The sequence below is a fragment of the Mercenaria mercenaria genome, chromosome 16, assembly GCF_021730395.1.
Source record: "Mercenaria mercenaria strain notata chromosome 16, MADL_Memer_1, whole genome shotgun sequence".
NCBI classification, from domain to species: Eukaryota; Metazoa; Mollusca; class Bivalvia; order Venerida; family Veneridae; genus Mercenaria; species Mercenaria mercenaria.
Genome location: NC_069376.1, coordinates 22,485,126 through 22,507,358, shown reverse-complemented (window position 1 = coordinate 22,507,358; position 22,233 = coordinate 22,485,126). Strand labels below are relative to the sequence as shown.

The following is a 22,233-nucleotide window of genomic DNA, read 5'->3' as shown; positions in this document are numbered from 1 at the left end:
CAATTTTGTCTTTTAAGCACATAAAGCCAGTCTAATGCACAGAAAAAAACATTTGATAACACTATTTACCAGTACACGGGACTCTTATGTAACTTAATGTCGGTAATTTTGGGGAGTTGGAACTTGAACTCAGGACCCCTGGTTTCGTAGTCAGACCAAGTTACCACTATACCACTGCGTCCGCTCAAATTAACTTGGTTGTAACAGTCCCCGTCGTTACCACCTATATCTCCACAAACATGTATAACTACTTTCATAATTGATACATCATGTATACATTTATATCAGATTTTCTCCAGCATAGGTAGATTCTATTTGGCCACTGTGTTGTACATGTACACACATCCAAAATAATCTAGTCCTGTATGTAATACTATACCCGAATATGCATCACCCCCGCATACCTTTATCGGGCCTCAAAGGTAGATGTTTACATAGTAAGGGTTAAATTACCTCCCTTCCGTAATCCCTGCAGGCTGAAACAGGCATATCTCCCTTCTGGAGTACGAGGGGTTTTCGCTGCGGAAAAACACTAAAATAAAGGGAGTTTAATGGCTGTTAGGGATGTAAATTTAACACCATAGGTAAGATTATTCTTTAATCTGTCTGTTCATACAGAATAATAATAGATAATTAGAGTTTATTCTGAAATATGAAAAGTTTTTCTGTACCCTATTTCCTACCCTTTTAAGGTCACTAGACAGTAAATATGTCGGCCCTAGCCGTATTGATTGGCAGGTTTCCCAGATTGGTGTATCTGTTTTATTCGACTGCACTTCGAATGTAATGGTGAATATTTCTTAACACATGCTATGAATATCTAAGTTTTTTAATTGAAAAAAAAACTATTTAGAGTTTCAAGCGGTGAAAACTGAGGTTAAGGATTTGACAGGGATTCGGTTCATTCATGTATTAATTAATGTAAGAAACTATCAACAGATGGCGCTGCAGATTGTTTAGCCCTTAGGCTCCAGTTTTTGTTGTTTATTTTGTGAACGAATACATTCGTGGTTAACCTTACTGATGTTTTTTCATAAACGACATTACAATGATATGCTCTCGAAACCGAAAGTAGCGTAAATTGCGTAATAGACACTGGTAAATAAGACTTCATCAAAGAGCGGAATTTTCCTATAAATAACTTGTCAGGTCACGTGACTTCATATACACAATGAGTGGTCACGTGGTTTGGTGTATTGACGTATGTAGGTCAAAAGGTCTGGATTGCCGAGTGTAGTAGTGTATTTAGAGGCCCTGTTGGGGATTTAATATATTAGGAGCTCATATATATATATACTGCCCATTTCATTTCCGCAGAGAACATTATTTATTAACTTCCTTGATTAAAATTGAAATTTTTTAAGATTTCAGCAATTAACAGGTCCCAGAAAAGTCACAAGATACAAGAAACTTTATTTAAAGTTGGATATGAAATTAACAATTCACATTAGCTTAAAGCTATTTTCCGACAAACAAATTAGCTATATAGCTAAATCTAGATATACTGGTCAGGGGCCACCAACCGGACGCTTTTAGAGGTTTTTCGCCATTTTCTCTTTCATTTCCTTCATTACAACTGTGAAATTTCACATGAACATAGTTAGGTGCACCCTCAAGAAGAAGACTTAATTTGTTTACCCCTAACGAATGATTAATGCCCTTTCCAGGGTCGAATGTACGGTCAGCTAAACTACTTACTTTCACTGCTTGGCAGTACCATATAGCTGGACATTTTTTTTACAGCTGTTATAGGAACCTCTGTACTGATGACATTTTGATATGTAATGTGAAAATGAGTCAAGGTATTCATTATTGGCCTGAAAGATATAAATTTTATTCAGATTTTTTTGTGTGGAAAATTGCTATATGATAGTAAGAAATGCAGTGCGGATTTCCAAATCCCCCATGATAGTTTCATGCAGCAATCATGCTTCAGTATGAATGACGAAATCAAAAAATGAAATTTCCTCCTCAATAACTTATTTTTGTCAGATATAATTCCACATCATTGTTAAAAAATCAAATGTGTGTTTGACTTATAAGAGATTGCTAAAAATACAGCAAAATTTAGCAGCTACGAAACTGTCCGGTTTGGTGGTCGTCCGGATTTGTAGGTCCTCAACTAGTATATAGCTAGAAATAGCTATAAAACCAATGACAAAATATGTGAATATCAAATATAAAATAGTTATTATCCCATTCAAGTGGTTTATGAGACAAAAGACACTCACAAAGAATGGAGATCTATGCAGTTTCAGTTTCAATACATGATGCGAATTTCTGCGATTAGTCATTTATAAATTTGTCATATACAGGATGATTATCACAAGTGAAAAATTCAGTGATGATTTATCGCAAAATACTGCTGCATTTATTGAAAATGTGACTACAAAGATCTAGGTTTTGTGTCATTGTCTTTCATCTTACAAACCTTTGGACATGATTATGACCATTTTGCATCTTATTTTGACATATTTTGCTTTATTGGTATTGGTTTTATAGCTACTTCTAGCTATATATAGCTAGATTTAGCTATATAGCTAATTTGTGACTTTTCTGGGACCTGATTAACCAATATAATTGTTTTATTTATTTAAAAAATCAACCATTAACTTATAATGCGTTCTGTTGAAAATAGGAAAAGAATGATACATATACAGTAACGGTAGGCCTATACAGGTAGTTCCTAGATTATTCATTTGTAAGTTATGAAAGTAGCCAGTCTGTATCCTGACCTGCAATAACATAATGATCCTACAGTCATTTCTATGAGAAAGCCTTTATTTTAATAGACTGGGTTTGTTGCTGTTATATATCAATAAATAGAAAAAGAAAAATACTAAAGGATTGGTTTTTAACAAATACTTTAATATCTGAAATAGCTTGTCTGCCAAATCTCTTGAACATCACTTAAATGTTTGTTAAGGCCAGACAGTTTGGGCAACATACATGAAAACTGACATTCTATACTTATGCCCACCCCCACCCTACCACCCACCCCTCACACACATACACACACACACACACACACACACACACACCCACACACAGTGTTGAAGACCCAGGAGGCATAATTATAATGCTTATCAGTCTGTCAGACACACTTCCTGAACTCTTACAGTTTTCATCCAGTGGAAATGTAACTTTGTTACATACATCATCAACTTGAAGCAAATAACCGCATGTACTGTACAGACCTGGGGTCAGTTACTTTAAAAGCAGGCACGTAGCTGGATTGATTTTATCATTACGCAACCAGAATGATGGCATAAGGCATTGACCCTCGGTGTAAGCCGAGGTGGGGGTAGGTGTTGGAGAATTTACTCATTAAGGTTTAGCAGTATATCACACAACAGATCTTTTAGTGAATGAACAGCATGAATGAACACACAACTTGTCTGTCCAATACATGTTTTACTGTTCTGTCCCACAGAGTTAGATACTTGAAATATTCTAAATGAGTTGTCCCCCTTTAAATAAGAATGCCATTTGTATAGAAATAAATGTAAACAATTGTCAGAAACAATGTTTTACCTAGTTATGTAAAGTTTAAACACTCGTACGATGTCGCAAATATATCAAAACGAAGACATGTAACAGCTTTTTAAAAATGGTGAGTTTTTAAAGGCGCTGGACTGTCCAGAAGTGTGACCCCTTCATGCAGTCCCTTTCCTGAATTCAATAAATATATGAATAAATTGACAATGGTTTTATAGAATAATATAAATGTTTTGTATGCTGTTAAATTTTCATGTAAAACAATGCTTTCTTTCTATGATTTGATGATGTTCGAACTTTTTTCTCCAAAACATGGACCTATACCTTAAAATACAGCCTGTTGAACGCCAAGTCAAGACAAAAAATGATCCATGATGCATTAAATTTCTTATCACTGAGGTAACTTGCAATGAAAAATATCAATAACAACTGACCATTGAGATGTTTACATCCGTTCAAACTCCACATATTAGCAATTAGGAGTGACCTGTCGCTTTTATTTTTAGATTTGGATTTTCCAGACTATTCCATTTAATAAATAAGGGTATGGAAGATATTTGACTTATTTAAAACTATAAATACATTTCAAATGCTGATCAGTTCAGTTGGTAGAACTGAGGAATCTTGCTAGTGATTTAACTTTTGCGATTAGGAGGCTGTGGGTTCGAATCCCACACAGGGCGATTTGTTTTATTATTGAATTTGTTTTATTTATATTGTTCATGTTTTTTTATTTCATTTTATTTCATCATTTCAATTTCTTTTTAAATTTTATTCATACAATTTCAATACATTCAATACATTTCAAACACACGCGCCCAATGGAGCATCCTCACACTGGCGGCGTCGGTTTCCTCCGAATCAGTGTCATCAGCTAGTTGAATGACCAAATTGTCAAGACCTATGTCAACCATGTTGAATAATTCACAATCAAAAGGATATTTGTAAAACCTATGTTATATGCGAAAAAAGCAAAATGATACAAGTAATGCAATTCAAATACATCTTCAACATTATTATCATTTTAAATGTATGTTACCAAAATATAAAATGAAAAAATAAATATAAAATGAAAAAATAAATATAAAATAAAAAAAAAAAGATCTCCGTTGGAATTCGAACTCACAAAAGTTAGATTCTAGAGCCGTCACGCTTACCACTGCACCACGGCGTCTAATTGTCGAAAAGGCAGTCATTTAAATATTTATTATAAAAATAAGTTATAAAAAGGTAGGGTACCCGTTTACTGAAGTGGTTTATTCCTGTAACCTTTCAAATCTATTAATAAAAGCGACAGGTCACTCCTAAATGCTAGTACTACTAGTAGTACTACTTGCTAATAAAAATAAGACAGTTCTTACCGTCTCTGATGATTTTTATGTAATTCAAATTTGTCAACAGTGGAGTTACATTTTTTTTTTCAAAGTTTATTATGTGGTTAATTTGTTTTATAGCAAGCAGCGTATGTTATGAATTCACAGCTTGCTGTCAAGCAATGAAACGCAAATAAACCTTGATAAAGGTAAGTAAACTCGAACGAAACATCGAAAACTGTGTTCCAAAGTATGTATTAGTAATACAGCTACAGTCAAAGTATACAATAAATTTCACTGACACTTGTTTTCATAGACACACTCCTCCCAACTGTCAGTAGATCAACATGGCCTTAGTGCACTTCTTGCCCAAAATATTATCAAACCAGGCATAAATACATGTGACAAATGCCATTGGAGTTCGGACGACACAATTACGGAGTCAAAATTCAGCATTTTTAAAAATACCCCATTTTCTATTAAACACCTATTGATATAAAAGGACCCCATAGGAAATAAGTTGTAAAACATTTATGAGACATTCTAGAATAACTATATGTAGAACAGAGGTTGATTCTTACCTCAGCCATGGTGATTCCAAAGTATATATAGTTACCTTTCTGAGGCTTAAATTTATCTTTTTGTATTCAAAGTAAGTTCAAACATTATAATCACTCGGAGTGTGTACTTTTAGAAGAAATACATTTTTGAGCTGTGGGACATAAATTCCAGAGTAAAGCCCCATTTCACTAGGGACGGTGTTAATATTGCTCTGTACTTGGTCTTTGACACTGATAAGTAAGATGTTCATTAATTTTGCTCTATTTTGCAGGCCAAACAGCGATCACCCCTTGTGAAGTAAAAACTTACGGAAGACTCTATATGTAACACTTCCCAAGGGAAGTAAAGTATTCAACTAAACATTTGGAGTTTTTCAAATCATCAGAAAAAAAACAAAAGTATGGAAATTGGCCTGAAAATTGAGCCTGGCTCAGTAAGATCTTTGAGCACAGTTGGTATGTCAGAATCTGGTATCACCGTACAGCTAGAATCTGGGTCTGTGCCATCAACGGTTCCTGCTCAAAGTACACAGACAGGACAGAAAGCTTCACTTATCAATCAGATTGCTGCACAGCTTGCCAACAGTAAAGCATCACAGTCTCAAAGCACATCACCCAATGTTTCGCTAGCTCTTGGGCCATTGTCCAATGGAAATGAAAAAAGCAAAAATCCTATAGTTGCTACTATGACGGAAGCCTTATCTTTAAAGCAGTCACCAACGCTAACTAAACAGTTATCAAAACCTGTAAGTGGTACATCAACTGGCATGCAGGTAATAACGCAATATATGTGCCGTTATTGTGGACAGCAGTTTGAATCAACCAATGACATGCAACTTCACATTCAGGTATGTGGCATTTACTGTTCTGTATGGTTATCTTTTCATTAGTATGAACAAGTACTATGTTTCTTTCATCATGCAGATGATTATCGCTGTATTAGGTAAGATTAAGAGGAACTAATTTGATTTAAAAATTAAAATATTACAGCAATATGCAATAGTAACGTTATCCTCTCAAGGACTTTACCAGATTGTGTGATACATGCCTGGCAAACTCGAGCAGAATGTGTCTTGTGAGATTGAGCTAATGTGATAATATTTATTTTGTACTACTGCCTATTTTATGCCCCCAGCCTTGAAGACCTAGGAACTTTCATTTCAAAGCATATAGTGTTTGAAGTTTGTCTTGAACTGTCTGTCTGTCATTCAGCCCCTTTGGCCTACTGTCTTCAAACTTAGAAGTACGGTAGATGACCTCTATTGTTTTATGGGTCAAAGGTCAAGGTCAATTTGACACTGAAACCCGTATAACTAAAGAACACTAGCCAATAGTCAACTAAGGTCATAGGTCAGTAGTTCAGCAACGAGCCACATGTTTTATTTTACAAACAGCTCTTGTTTATTATCATGTGAAAAAATATACTGTGGACTCAGATATAGTTTCTATTGCTCATTGTTGGATTAAAAATGGACCAAATTTTCATATACAACAATGTTCTTTTCTCTTTTCAAAATTTTCAGGAACACGTCTCTGGCAAAGCGCCTCATGAATGCTCAGTATGTGGTAAGACGTATCGTACTCCGTCCAAACTCCAGCGCCATGTTCGTGTGCACAGTGGGGAACGTCCATATGCCTGTTCAATTTGTGGTCGAAGATTTACCCGCAGTGACCATGTTAAGCAGCACATGAAAGTACATTGTCAGGTAATAGCTGTTCTTAATTTCTCTATAATAAAATTGTTTCCTAATTTATTAGCTCGACTTTTCGAAGAAAAAGTAGAGCCATTGTACTCACCCCGGCTTCGGCGTCGACGTTGGTTAAAGTTTTTGATAAAGTCAAATATCTCTGTTACTATCAAAGCTATAATTGACTTGAAACTTAAAATAGTTATTTACTATCAAAGTCTACACTAGGAGAAACAATCCCCATAACTCTGATTGAATTTTGACAGAATTGTGCCCCTTTTGAACTTAGAATGTTGGTTAAAGTTTTTGATAAAGTCAAATATCTCTGTTACTATCAAAGCTATTGACTTGAAACTTTAAATAGTTATTTACTATTAAAGTCTGCACCAAGAGAAACAATCCCCATACCTCTGATTTGAATTTTAACAGAATTGGGCCCCTTTTTAACTTAGAATTTTTGTTTAAAGTTTTTGATAAAGTCAAATATCTCTGTTACTATCAAAGACTTGAAACTTAAAATACTTATAACTTTACCATCAAAGTCTTCACCAGGAGAAACAATCCCCATAACTCTGATTTGAATTTTGACAGAATTATGTCCCTTTTTAACTTAGATTTTTTTTGTTAAAATTTTAGATAAAGTCAAATATCTCTGTTACTATTAAAGCTTTTGACTTGAAACTCAAAATAGTTATTTACTATCAAAGTCTACACCAGGAGACACAATTCCCATAACTCTGATTTGAATTTTGACAGAGTGATGTCCCTTTTTAACTTGTATATTTTTTACTGGCAGAGCTCTAATTCAGGTTCTTAACATCATTTTTAGGTAAACTTTATAAATAATTAATATGCAGAAGTACAAACCCAGAAAATTATTTCTTAATAGATGAATATGGAAAACATGCTCCTTTTATTAATTCATACACATAATTTGATCGACAACATTGTTGGGCATAATTAAAGTTGCATGGAAAGTGTGGGTCTGAATGATTTTTAAGGGAATGTGGATAAAAGGTATGCTCAAACAGGGAGGGATGTAGTTTTGCTGTTGTTTGTCAGAAGCCATATCTTAAATACTAACACTATTACTGTAGGAAAAGCAGCCCTACAGAGAGATTGCTTCAGGAATACAAGTTATGGCCTGTACCGGGTATTTATATACTACCTCAGTAGTCTAGTTGTAGAGCATCTGCTCTGAGTGCAGGTCAGGGGTTAGCTCCCTGACTTCGTCGTACCAAAAACATGAAAAATGGTAGCAATAGCTCCATTGCATGGCATTTAAGAGGATAACAAACTTGTTTTCTCTCATACTCTGTGGCAGTGGGTAACACTTGGAATGAGACGACAAGACTTGAGATTAATTAGTATCAGTTATATAACATGTTTCACAATCTTGAATGACTAAAATGAAGCAGTTTAAACAAAACTATAGTGTATTATGGTATAACTTTGCAAGGTAAGTCACATAGGTCATTTCTGCGCTGTAACCTAAGTTTGTACATTCTATACAGCTTGCAGACTGAGGTATACTTTCTGCTCTCTGGGTCAAGGTCAAAGTTGGTATTTTGATACTTCACGTAAAGACCAAGAATCAGTTGAAAAAATAAAATTACTATTTCAGCCAAAAGATGCAAATGTGTGTCACCTGTGTAATGATATGAAGTTCAGCAGACGACAAGCTTTACATCTTCATCTTCAGCAGCAACATCTAATGCAACAGGTAAGAATTCTCCTCAAAAGTAATAAGCATCCATTTAATTTTTATTTTATGCTTTTTATCCAGGGTTTTAAGAAATCTACAAGGTATTGTTGTCACTTTGTAGTCGATGTTTGCATTGGTTAAGATCTCCAGCTTGACTACACAAATGTAGAAGTCCATGGGGAACTATCCTCATGTTGGCACAGCGTCTACACTTTTGGTTAAAGTTTTAATGCACTTTCACTTTATCTCTGTTTCTGCTTGAGGATTCACCTCAAACTTAAATTATCATCACACACATTATATGACAAAAAGGCCATAACTCTCACAACAATATTTGATGAATTATCTCCCCTTACCCAGGTTAATTTTGATACTCTTTCACAGTCTCTGTTATTGATAGATGAATTTGATTCAAGCTTAACATAGTTGTTACACATCATCACCCACATCATGTGACAAGAGGTCCATAACTCCTGGTACAATATGTATGAATTGTGCCCCCTTTGTACTGAGAATTTCATGTTAATTTTGATGCATTCACCATGTCACATTCATTACTTATTGGATTTGATGCAAAGGTAGTTGTTCCATGGTATGACACATGATGCATTACTCTTGAAGAAATATTCCACAAATGATGGTCTCTTTATACTCCATCTTTGTCTGAAGTCCCCATTTCATTTTCCAGTGTCGAAATACATGTAGTCAAATTCACTGTCTGCAGTGACAGGTCTTGTTATTTTTTGATTATTGTCCACATTTTCATAAGAAACTACAAGAATAATAGTATTTGAAACTTTGCAGATTTGTTTGTTATGATAAGTTGATTAAGTATGCCAAGAACCATAGCCCATGCGTTGGCATCCGCGTCCCAGTTTGGTTAAGTTTTTGTATGTAAGCTGGTATCTCAGCAACCACTTGTGGGAATGGATTGAAACTTCACAGGCTTATTCACTGTGATAAACTGACTTACATAGCACAGGTTCCATAACTCTATTTTGCTATCTTACAAAATTATGCCCCTTTTTGACTTGGAAATATTTGGTTATGGTTTTGTATGTAAGCTGGTATCTCAGTAACCACTTGTGGGAATGGATTGAAACTTCACACAATTATTTACTGTGATAAACTGACTTACAATGCACAGGTTCCATAACTCTATTTTGCTTTTTTACAAAATTATGCCCCATTTTCGACTTAGAAATTGCATATGTCAAAAGTGTTTGACCTAGACTCATCAAACCTCATTGGATTGTAATTCAGCATTACTAGAGTTCTGGCACCTGGTATTTTAATTTGGATTTCACACAGCCAGCCAGAATTATTGCCCTTTAATTACTCAAAAGTGCCAAGAAGTTGTGTTGCATGTATCTCAAAAAGATTTTTACCTAGGATTATGAAACATTACAGGAATATTATTCAGTATGTGAAGTTGTGCACCTTGGATTTTGTAAGAGATCTCACTCAGCAAGAGAAGAGTTACAGCTCTTGACTTTATCAAAAATATTCATAAAAGGGTATTAAAAGTTTCTGCCCTCCGGCTTTGATCACAGCCATATTTACACTGCCTTTTTTTCGCCCTCCAACAGCTCTTGTTTTGCTCTGACGTCAGCCATACTTACATTGCCTGTTTCCGCCCTCTGACAGCTCTTGTTTTGCTCTGGCCTCAGCCATACTTATACTGCCTGTTTCAGCCCTCCGACAGCTCTTGTTTTGCTCTGACCTCAGTCATACTTACACTGCCTGTTTTTGCCCTCTGGCTTTGATCACAGCCATATTTACACTGCCTTTTTTTCGCCCTCCAACAGCTCTTGTTTTGCTCTGACCTCAGCCATACTTACACTGCCTGTTTTTGCCCTCCGGCTTTGATCACAGCCATATTTACACTGCCTTTTTTTCGCCCTCCAACAGCTCTTGTTTTGCTCTGCCTCAGCCATACTTATACTGCTTTTTGCCTCAACACTCTTGTTTGCTCCTCAGTCATACTACATGCTGTTTGCCTCGTTTGATCACAGCCATATTTACAGCTTTTCCTCAACGTTTGTTGCTCTGACTCACATATTACCACCTGTTCCGCCTCTGCTTGATCACAGCCATTCACACGCTGTTCGCTTGCTGATCACAGCCATATTTACACTGCATTTTTTCACCCTCCAACAGCTCTAGTTTTGCTCTGACCTCAGCGGACAGTCAGCTATACATGCACTGCCTGTTTAAGCCCTCAGACAGCTCTCGTTTTGCTCTGATCATAGCCATTATAACACTGCAAGTTTCTGTTCTCTGGCAGCGCTTGTTTTTGTCTGATCTCAACCATATACTGCCTGTTTCCAAGAGTAATCAACATCTTGTATTTATACTAGCTTCAGTAGTGACCATTGCTTTCATACTGAAATACTGTTTGTGAAGAACAGAAACACATAATGTGAGCAGTCCGAAGAATCAATCTTATTATGTCTTTCCCATAGGTGGGGGGGGGACATATTGTTTTTGTCTTCACCGTCTGTCCGTCCGTCCGTACGCATTAAGCTTGTCTTGCTTTCACAGGTCAAACTGCTGGCCGGATTTTGACGAAACTTCGCAGGAGTGATCAGTACCAAGCCTTGTTGTGCATATCGCGGGCATGCTCTGCTTTGCTGCATAAAATGGCCACAAGAACTAAAAATAGAAAAATCTTGTCTGGCTTTCACAGGTCAAACTGCTGACCAGATTTCAACAAAACTTCACAGGATTGATCAGTACCAAGCCTAGTTGTGCATATAGCTGCCATGTTCTGCTGCACTGCACAAAATGGCCACCAGAGCTAAAGACAGAAAAATCTTGTCCGGCTTTTACAGGTCAAACTGCTGGCTGGATTTCAACGAAAATTCACAGGAGTGATCAGTACCAAACATAGTTGTGCATATTGGCGACACGTTCTGCTTTGCTGCACAAAATGGCAGCCAGAGCTAAAGGTATACTTAGGGGGTAGACGTATGTTTTTGTGACAAAATACCTTCTAGTTTTAATAGCAATTTTATATTTTATCATGTGTTATTAGCTCACATGTCACAAAGTGACAAGGTGAGCTTTTGTGATCGCATGGCGTCCGTCCGTCCGTGCATCCGTAAACTTTTGCTTGTGACCACTCTAGAGGTCACATTTTTCATGGGATCTTTATGAAAGTTGGTCAGAATATTCATCTTGATGATATCTAGGTCAAGTTTGAAACTGGGTCACGTGCCCTCCAAAACTAGGTCAGTAGGTCTAAAAATAGAAAAACCTTGTGACCTCTCTAGAGGCCATACTTTTCAATGGATCTTCATGAAAATTGGTCATAATGTTTACCTTGATGATATCTAGGTCAAGTTAGAAACTGGGTTATGTGCCTTCAAAAACTAGGTCAGTAGGTCAAATAATAAAAAAACCTTGTGACCTCTCTAGAGGCCATATTTTTCATGGGATCTGTATGAAAGTTGGTCTGAATGTTCATCTTGATGATTTCTAGGTCCAGTTTGAAACTGGGTCAACTGCGGTCAAAAACTAGGTCAGTAGGTCTAAAAATAGAAAAACATTTTGACCTCTCTAGAGGCCATATTTTTCAATGGATCTTCATGAAAATTGGTCAGAATGTTCACCTTGATGATATCTAGATAAAGTTCGAAACTGGGTCACTTGCAGTCAAAAACTAGGTCAGTAGGTATAAAAATTGAAAAACCTTGTGACCTCTCTAGAGGCTATATTTTTCATGGGATTTGTATGAAAGTTGGTCTGAATGTTCATCTTGATGATTTCTAGGTCCTGTTTGAAACTGGGTCAACTGCGGTCAAAAACTAGGTCAGTAGGTCTAAAAATAGAAAAACATTTTGACCTCTCTAGAGGCCATATTTTTCAATGGATCTTCATGAAAATTGGTCAAAATGTTCACCTTGATGATATCTAGATCAAGTTTGAAACTGGGTCACTTGCAGTCAAAAGCTAGGTCAGTAGGTATAAAAATAGAAAAACATTTTGACCTCTCTAGAGGCCATATTTTTCAATGGATCTTCATGAAAATTGGTCAAAATGTTCACCTGGATGATATCTAGATAAAGTTCGAAACTGGGTCACTTGCAGTCAAAAGCTAGGTCAGTAGGTATAAGAATAGAAAAACCTTGTGACCTCTCTAGAGGCCATATTTTTCATGAGATCTTCATGAAAATTGGTGAGAATGTTCACCTTGATGATATCTAGGTCAGGTTCAAAACTGGGCCACATGAGCTCAAAAACTAGGTCACTATGTCAAATAATAGAAAAAATGACGTCATACTCAGTTCAAAACTGGGTCATGTGGGGACAGGTGAGCGATTCTGGACCATCATGGTCCTCTTGTATGTTTCAGGTATTCACATGTCACAGATGTGGAGAAGCTTTTGAATCTTTGGAAGAAATGCAATCTCACAAGTTAACACATGATACTGTGTTAAACAGCCTTAAGGATAGTACAAGTGTCCAGCCATACCAGAATTCTATAGCAAAATTTGCATTAGGCCAACAGAAGAATGAGCAAGGTATGAACAAATATGATACGATCAAAGCAGAAGATGAAAACAAACCAGGGGGAGTTGTTCTCAAAGTACCTAACAACAATGGATTCTATATCCCAGCTAACTTAGATAATGTGTCAGCACTCAGCAGTAAACTGCTTATTGAGGGAATGGAAATGATGGCCAAGGAGGCAGCAGAATTGGAAGTTCAAAAGAAATATCAAGCAGAATTGGAACAACTTACTGCTGATGCTAAGAAATTTCAGTTAGATCAGAAGAAAAGAATTGAAGAAATGGAAAGAGCAAAAATTGCAGAATGCTTTACAATTAAAGCTGCAACACCAAGCCACTCTCCAAGTCTAAGTGAGCAGAAATTGGTTATAAATGAATCAAGTGATTCAAGTATTGATATTGTGGCTGGGAAAGAAACAACAACAGTTGTCAATGGAGATGGGATGTCCATGTTTATCTTGCCAGCATCTCTTGAATATGGTAATAAAGATATGGAGAAAAGTGAGTCAGAAATGGAAGCAGATGATGCAGAAAGTGAACAAAACTCATCTAAGGACTCTGTTGGAATAAATCGGGAAGGAGATGGTGAAAAAAGTGAAGGTGATGGAAGTGAAAGGATGGATTGTACTGATGATACTGAAGAACAGTCGGGAGACGATACAAGATCAAAGGAGGGCAAAATCTCTAAATCAACAAAGATAGAGGGTTATACAAAGCCATGTCCAAAATCAAAGAAACCAGGCTATGTAGCGCCAGTAAGTCAAAGCACTGAAACAAAGACAGTTTCTAGTGAAGATTACCAAAGTTCTTCTGCAAAGCCAATGCTATCATTGCTGAATCCACGTATAAATGAACTCATTAAAGCAAAAGTTGAACACAACATGAGCCACAGTCAGAATCAAAATCAAACAACCTTCATCGTGACAAACCCAGCGATAAATCAGCAATTACCAAAACTGACTTTCATACCAAATGTAACAGGGAACAAGTATTCTCCCATTGCAAATCTACCAACTATATTGCCAGCTCCAAGTACCTCCACTGTGGCCTTTGCTTCGACTGGTACCCTGCCTTCTCAACCAGTGGGTCAGAAATTGAAAGCAGAAACACCAAAGCTTGTCAAATGTGAATATTGTTGTATTTATTTTGAGGACAATGCAATGAGTATGCTACACAACACTCTTCACTCCGCTGACAACGCAGACCCATTCACATGCAGGAAATGCTTCAAGAAGCTTGGCAACCGACTAGAATTTATGGCTCATATGGTTTGGCATTTAGAACCAAATATGGATATATAGGCACATACTGCAATATTAAGACTTTTGCTACAAATTATTTAGTTGTAATATATTATATTATTGCAATTGTTTATAGTCATGAAATTATTCTAGTGATTTGAGTAAGGTTTTGTTTTTCCTTCAAGAGGTTTATAGAAGTAGCTATTTGAGGTTTTGTTTGAAGATAGGTACTACAGTTAAGAGGCCTAGTTATTTATAAGTGTCAATGATTCATTTTGAACTTGACTATTCAAAGAATAGAGCTACTGCACTCACTCATTTGTTTGCGTAAAGTTTGATATGGTAAAGTTTGATTTGGTTTTTTATTTAAGCTGATATCCTAGTTCTCACAAATGAGAATGGGTTGAAACTTGACAAACTTGTTCACAGTGATGATTTGACATGCTGTACATAAGTTCTATAACTCTGTTTTGCATTTTTACTAGGGATGGCAACGAGTACCGATTTTGGTACTGGAGTATCTGCCAATATTTTTTATGGAGTACTAGGTTACTTGTTAAAAGTGGTTTCCGTAACCGGAATAGGCGAGAAACGGCCATATTTAACATTTGTTCTGTATTAAAGGGAGATAAACCAGAACCGTAAGTTGTTTCATGGCTCCCGTAAGCAGTGATATGTTTCAAAACCTTTTTTTTTTTTTTTTGTTGGATACAGTTGTAAATAACTACTTTGTGCTAAAGGGAACTCTAGAAGGTAAAACCAACATAGATGATTTTCTAATTTTTTATGACATAAGTGACTGTACTAAGCGGCATAATTACAATATACAGCGATCATGATTTTGCAAGCACCTGTTACTTGTCAGGGGTCATTATTGACAATTATGCATCAATTCACATCTTGTGTTTGTATAATCGAAAAGATGACAGGTAGACACTTTAGAGTCGTTTAAAAGGCCACGTTCAAATTGATGTGTTTCTAGTTGTTTTTTTTCTTGTTTTTTTTTTCTTTTTTCTTTTTTTTTGTGTACTCTTTTAGTAATTTTCATAATTGATACTCAAACACTGAGAGAGTACATGTAAGTGGGTATTTCAGTACCCAGTCATGAGAATAGATTGAACTTTCACATACTTTTCCACTGTGATGAGCTTACATGCACTATACAGCTTCTATAACTCTGTTTTGATTTTTACAAAATTATCACACTGTTTTGACTCTTAAATCCATTTAATTAACCAGGCAGTTCAAGTGACAAGGCTGTTGAATAGCTGAGTGTTGCTGTCCTCCAGTAGTTCTTGTTTTTAAATTTTATAACACATTTAGCATTGCTTGATTTAGTTGTGCTAATTCAGGAAATTTATTTGAAAAGTAGATTTAAGGACTAACGAGTGATGGTGGTATTGACTGTTGATTTATCATAGACGGTGCTTTGTTGTTTGACTTTAGCAAAGATTTTGTGGGTGAATTTGCTGATAATGTGCAATTTCCATAATAGTAGATTAGAGGGTGAGTTTAAGGGAATGTATTTATTTTTTGTTTGTTTTTCATATCTAATTTTTCAGTTGTTGGTAATACTCAAGTAGTAAGGAAAGCTTAGGTAGTATATTTCATGTCTCCATACTCACTGTAAACATAGATATACTGTACACAGTATTGTTACCATATTACAGTGAAGAAAGGATATTTACTATGACAATATTTATAACAATACAGGTGTTGACAAGACCTTGGCAATGCAATAGGTAGATACAATTTTACCTAAAGAAATGACAAGAATGGGAATTTAAAGTTTGAGACAATATACAAGTTTTTGTCAGTTTAGAAAGTTATAATGTTACATTGTAGAGAAAAAGTTCAAGCTATAGTTTTACAGAAATCTGGACCAAATTGTATATTCTTAACCATGGTATTTGAGGACTAGGGAGTATTATTGTGTTTGAACTGTTGGTCCATCTGACATACACATATTTTCAGGACATTCATGTCCAGTTATTGTTTTCTGTTAGTTCTGTCCCTTTAGGACTTGGCCATATTAGTACCACCTCTGTTCTTTGTGTACTCGACTTGCTCTGCAGTTTCCAGCCTATTCAGGTGGAAGTTGATAAACATCAACATTAAGTAGACATGCACATATTACTGGAACCTCCATGTCATATTTTTTGTGGCGTTGGGGTTGAGGGGTTGGGAGTTTAGTTGACATTAAATTTTATTCTGTTGAGCATTTTAGGGGGCATGTGTCAAACTGATTATTCTTGTTTTTTTTTATTTGTTTGAAATTAAGCTACCAGTGTGAATACTAGTATTTTTTAGAAAACAGTACCTGAACAAGATTTTATTGGTTGTTGACAGAACCTTGCAGTTGATTACATTTTGTGTCCAGATTTTATAGGTATATTTTTTTGGTAATACCAAGTGGTAAGTGTACAGCTATAATGTATGAGGGGAAGATATATAGGAAGTAGGTGAGGCAGTATCCACTCAGTCAGGATCTCACCTGTATGTTACCTTGCTAGGGGAAGATATATAGGAAGTAGGTGAGGCAGTATCCACTCAGTCAGGATCTCACACCTGTATGTTACCTTGCTAGGGGAAGATATATAGGAAGTAGGTGAGGCAGTATCCACTCAGTCAGGATCTCACACCTGTATGTTACCTTGCTAATACCAAACACTGTAATGATATAGTAGACGATTGACCCCAGATGATTACCTTTGCAATTACAATACACAATGTAGGTACAACTATTATGCGGAAGATAATAGGAGTAGGTGAGCGATACAACTAGTAACTCACATGTATAAAAGAATATAAATTCTGGTAATATATAGATTCACGTGTATTGCAATTAAGTATTAAATAGTAAGTATACATACTCATTGATACTCACTGATGTACATATGCTAATTCTATTATAAATATAGGCAGGATCTACCTATAGTTCACCCTTGTTTCTCAATGAAATATATGATATGAAGTATCAGCCAGAGGTCAACCATACTGCGTACAATTGCGACGTATATATACTGCTTACACAGTATTAAGTGGAGCATGCAGAGTTATATGTTATTTATGAGTAGAAGTTGTGATACATCTCAGTTGTTACACAAGAGTTGAAATATAGGCAAACTTTTATCAAACGGCGAGGATTTTGATGTTTTGTGCAATGTTAGAAAGTTAAGTTTACTGAGGTGGCAAAATATTTACATTTTTTGTGTTGTATAAAAATGTGATGCCTGAAAATGTGTATGTGTGTTATATTTTGATTTGATTATATGGGCCGTTCCATGAGAAAACCTGTATTAGTGATATGATTTAATAATTATTGCGTAATCAGTAGTTTGAAAAACTGGAAAATTATTGTTTTTCTTTTGTTCATGCAGAAACTAGAAACAAGTATATTGTAATACAGTTATCTTAGGCAAATCAGTTAATACAAATAAGTTAAATTTGTATAGTTGTGGCAATGGAAATTCCAAAACACCCATGCATCATGAAAATAAAGAGGCGTATAGGTAAAAGGAACATGATGAAATCAAAACTATACAGTTAAGTTTTCTGTAAAATCATTTAAACTGTTCCTTGATATTCAAATGTATGATGTTTAGTAAGTGATAGGCATAATGTGTTGCATTAAGGACATGAAAAATACAAGCCATGGCACATGACGACATCACACAGCTTTCATAATGTTCTTAATATCACGACTTAAAATGCCTTTGATGACTTACTTAAAACCATTGTAACTTTTGAAATAGTGAAGATAATTACGCCAAATATTCTGATTTGATTAGTAAAAGAATGCTCTTAGTATTTTGTGAGCTCAATTTTTTTTTTTCACTAATACAGGTTTTCTCATGGAATGGCCAATATATATATATTTCTTTGCAGATCTTGGCTATTTATTTTGTTTCAACTTCTATTCCTATTATTGTCTGCAGTAAGGAAGTCGACTCTACACCAGTATGAACAAAATATGAGTAGGTTGTTGGCTGGATTGAAGTGCCTACAATATGGAGACATTTCCATTTCTGCTTGTCCTTCAAGTCAGCCAACAACCATAGAAATAATACATTGTCCATGTTAACAGCCAGTTAAAAATAATTGTATGCAAAATCCAAGTTTGAACCATTAAATTAATATTAAATGTAGAAAACCTGAGGTAACCAGTGTGATTTACCAGTTACTTTTTATGCCTAATGTAAATTTGGCATCAGTTTGTTCCATCATTTAAAAAGAAATGGGGCCTCAGTGGCAGAGTAGTTAAGGTAGCTGACTTTAAATCACTGATGTGGGTTCGAGTCTCGCTTGGGGCACTGAATTCTTCATGTGAGGAAGTGGTCTAATTGGCTTACAGAAGGTCAGTGGTTCTACCCCAGGTGCCCATATGTGTGAAATTATGCAGGTAGGGGCACCTGGGGTCGTCTTCCACCATGTGAAGTCGCCATATGACCTATAATTGTGTCAGTGTAATGTTGAACCCAACAGAAAGAATATATTATTGAAACATTTTTTTAACTTTATGGTTTGAAGCTTGAACTTTGATATTGTTTTTATTTTGGAGACAGTATTCTGGCCAGTTTTTTTTTGTATAAACCTATATAATGTTTATTTATTTTCTGTAAACTATATTTAAATACTAAAATGTAAAGGAATTATATCTGTAAATCAAGATTTATTTATTATTTATCTTAAGTTGTTATTTGGATGTTAAAAGTTATATATTTACATATAATTTATGTAGTATTTTGTAGTCTGTGTTAGATGAGTATTCATTATTTTCCAGGAGAGAAACAATCAACTATACTTTAAGAGTTGCTGATAAAAATTCAGTGTTTACATGTTTTGAGAATTAGTAAATTTACTGATAAAAAATCAAACATTTGTTGAAGTGTGAGTATGTGGATAGCAGCTGTGTATAGTGGATTATGGAAGGTTCCGGAATGTTTTTGCCCAGTTTCTTACCCCTATGACCACCACCAAATTATGGGTCTGTATTATACACAGTTTTTGATGATCTTCTAAAGTGCAATTTTGATAAAAGGGAAACTATTCTTGCTAAATTATATGGGGTAAAATCTGAGGCTTCGCTTAAATTCAGTATTAAATCAGTAAACGTGTTTTCTTTTGGTAACAAAATGTTTCATATAAATTAAATAGTGTTTTTAAGAAAGAAATATTAAAATGTCAGTAATGAGGAGTATTATGGTACTATTTAAGGATCTAGTTTACCCAGATGGAATTGTAAAGAACAAAACTGACACAGAGTGAAACATCAGTTGTTAACAGATAATAACAAAAGAAGGTCTCACTTTGTTATCAGTATGAACTGAGCTGTCCATGTCAACTCAGAAATGTCTAGGTTTAAACATTTGAATATCAGTGATTTTACTTACACTTCTTACAGCCTTGTTGAACTAAAATTTAGCCTGTTTATGTTAGTTTTACACGGCCACAAATTCACCATCATACAGAGGTCATAGAGACATACCTGATGACACTAAAATCTCGATTTTGCCAAAAATGGACATATGGCATTATGGAATTAAGACGATGTTTTGTTAATGAGTTGGTCAAGTCTGATGTTATGTTGTAGAGCTGGTTGTTGGTGAAGAAGAAAAAAGAATTACATACTAATCGAGGAAGTATTGTAGTTTTTTTATCATGTTATGTTTGAAGTTGTTGTGTAGAAAAATATTGGGTTTGCACATTGTTAAGTTTAGAACACTGCTTAATATTTCCTCATTTTAGTTTCCGAGACTGATCAGACTCAATTAAAATCAATTTATATTTTCTGTAAACAATTACTTAAAAAGACAGCCTTCACATTGTTGTCAAGATTTTAATTGAAAGGTACAAGCAGTGTGTTTCTCTGAGTTTCCAGCAGCATAATTCAAACATTATAAATTCTGTACAAGTCTAAAGTACGTTTTGCTTTATTTTATGCAATTTAAACAATTGATTTTTATATTGACATCTGTTAGATAATATATATTGTTGTGTTTGCATAGGGGTATGTCTCTTTAATGAGAGAGAAGTAAGTAAAGTATTGCCATAATATCTCACTTGTTCACATGTCCAAATATTAGCAAAATGTATAAATTATCTAATAATGAGGCTTTTATCATTGCAAGAACCCTATTTTTTTCCCCCATAAAATATTTTTATGGACTAGTTATAAGCAAACAATAATAAATGGGACACCAGATTTTTCTGATTTTGCAGTCATTTGTTACTGTTTTCTGTGAGGAAATATAAAGTTTGTTTTATCTACAACTTGATTGTGTTTGATGATTGTTTGCATATATTGTGATTGTTACAGCATGTATAAGACCATGTAAACGTATATTTCTGCGTTCTACCTGTTGATATTCATTGTTGCTGACATGTTAACTGTAGGCCTACCCATTAATTGTATAGTACTTGAATTTCTTTGAGGTGACATAGATTCATAAAGTTTACGATGTTGTATTGTTATTGCTTGTATTTTTGCAACATTTCAGGAAAATAAACTGCAACTATTGTGTAACATGTTTTGATATGAATTGTGACTGTGTAAATATAGTTGGCTGATTCTTTAGATTTGAAATGCAAGCAGTGAGCCATTAACATTGTTGAAATATGGTTGTAAACACTGATAACATCTTGTTTACCTGTCCTGAACATCACACTTACTATACCTGATTGTATGTCACCCTTGTTTTCTGATCAAGTCAGTTTGTTTTACTAAATAATTAAGGAATACGTTTGTCTGTCAAGCTTCAAAGTATGGTTACCTGTAGTTAGTAGTTAACCATGTTGTTTTTAAGCTTAACAGGTCAAATGTCAAGGTGACAGCATACAAAATTACATACCCACTTGTCTCCAACAGGTCAGAGTGGCATTCTAGCAAAGGGTTACTTCAAGTTTGTTGCAGTGGTATAAAACAAGGGTTACCTACAGTCTGCATTGTAAAACAAACAAAGTGTTTTTATGACTACATAGAGTGTATCTACAGTATAAACAAGGGATACCTATAGTCTATTTCTGCAGTTTAAAAGAAAGGTTACTTATAGCCTTACCGTACTTATGAAGTATTAAGCAAGGTTACCTATAGTATATAAAGTTATTCTGAAGTATCAGACAAGGGTTACCTATAGTAAATACAGTTATTCTGAAGTATTAGACAAGGGTTACCTATAGCATATACAGTTATTCTGAAAGTAAATACAGTTATTCTTGAGCATGTAAAGTAAATACAGTTATTCTTGAAGTATTAGACGAGGGTTACCTATAGTATATACAGTTATTCTGAAGTATCAGACAAGGGTTACCTATAGTATATACAGTTATTCTGAAGTATCAGACGAGGGTTACCTATAGTATATACAGTTATTCTGAAGTATCAGACGAGGGTTACCTATAGTATATACAGTTATTCTGAAGTATCAGACGAGGGTTACCTATAGTATATACAGTTATTCTGAAGTATCAGACGAGGGTTACCTATAGTATATACAGTTATTCTGAAGTATCAGACGAGGGTTACCTATAGTATATACAGTTATTCTGAAGTATCAGACGAGGGTTACCTATAGTATATACAGTTATTCTGAAGTATCAGACGAGGGTTACCTATAGTATATACAGTTATTCTGAAGTATCAGACAAGGGTTACCTATATTCTGTTTTCCAAGAATAAAACCAGACTTACCTATAGTTTGTTTCTGTAGTATAA

At 35.1% G+C, this 22,233-nt stretch overlaps 1 protein-coding gene across 1 annotated transcript; it reads left to right on the top strand.

Moving 5' to 3' along the window:
• The first annotated feature begins 446 nt into the window (after window positions 1–446).
• On the top strand, window positions 447–17,203 carry LOC123539593 (zinc finger protein 236-like). The gene is made up of 5 exons (XM_045324241.2): window positions 447–584; window positions 5,644–6,219; window positions 6,895–7,077; window positions 8,684–8,782; window positions 13,122–17,203. The coding sequence occupies exons 2-5, from the start codon at window positions 5,773–5,775 to the stop codon at window positions 14,577–14,579; spliced, it is 2,187 nt and encodes a 728-aa protein (XP_045180176.2). The 5' UTR covers window positions 447–584; window positions 5,644–5,772; the 3' UTR covers window positions 14,580–17,203.
• Window positions 17,204–22,233: the final 5,030 nt, after the last annotated feature.

Bases quoted from the DNA above. Each gene is read 5' to 3' on its own strand.
- LOC123539593 (XM_045324241.2), top strand. From the start codon at position 5,773: ATGGAAATTGGCCTGAAAATTGAGCCTGGCTCAGTAAGATCTTTGAGC. The intron at 7,078-8,683 runs GTAATAGCTGTT...TTACTATTTCAG, and splicing joins ACATGAAAGTACATTGTCAG to CCAAAAGATGCAAATGTGTG. The intron at 8,783-13,121 runs GTAAGAATTCTC...TGTATGTTTCAG, and splicing joins AGCAACATCTAATGCAACAG to GTATTCACATGTCACAGATG.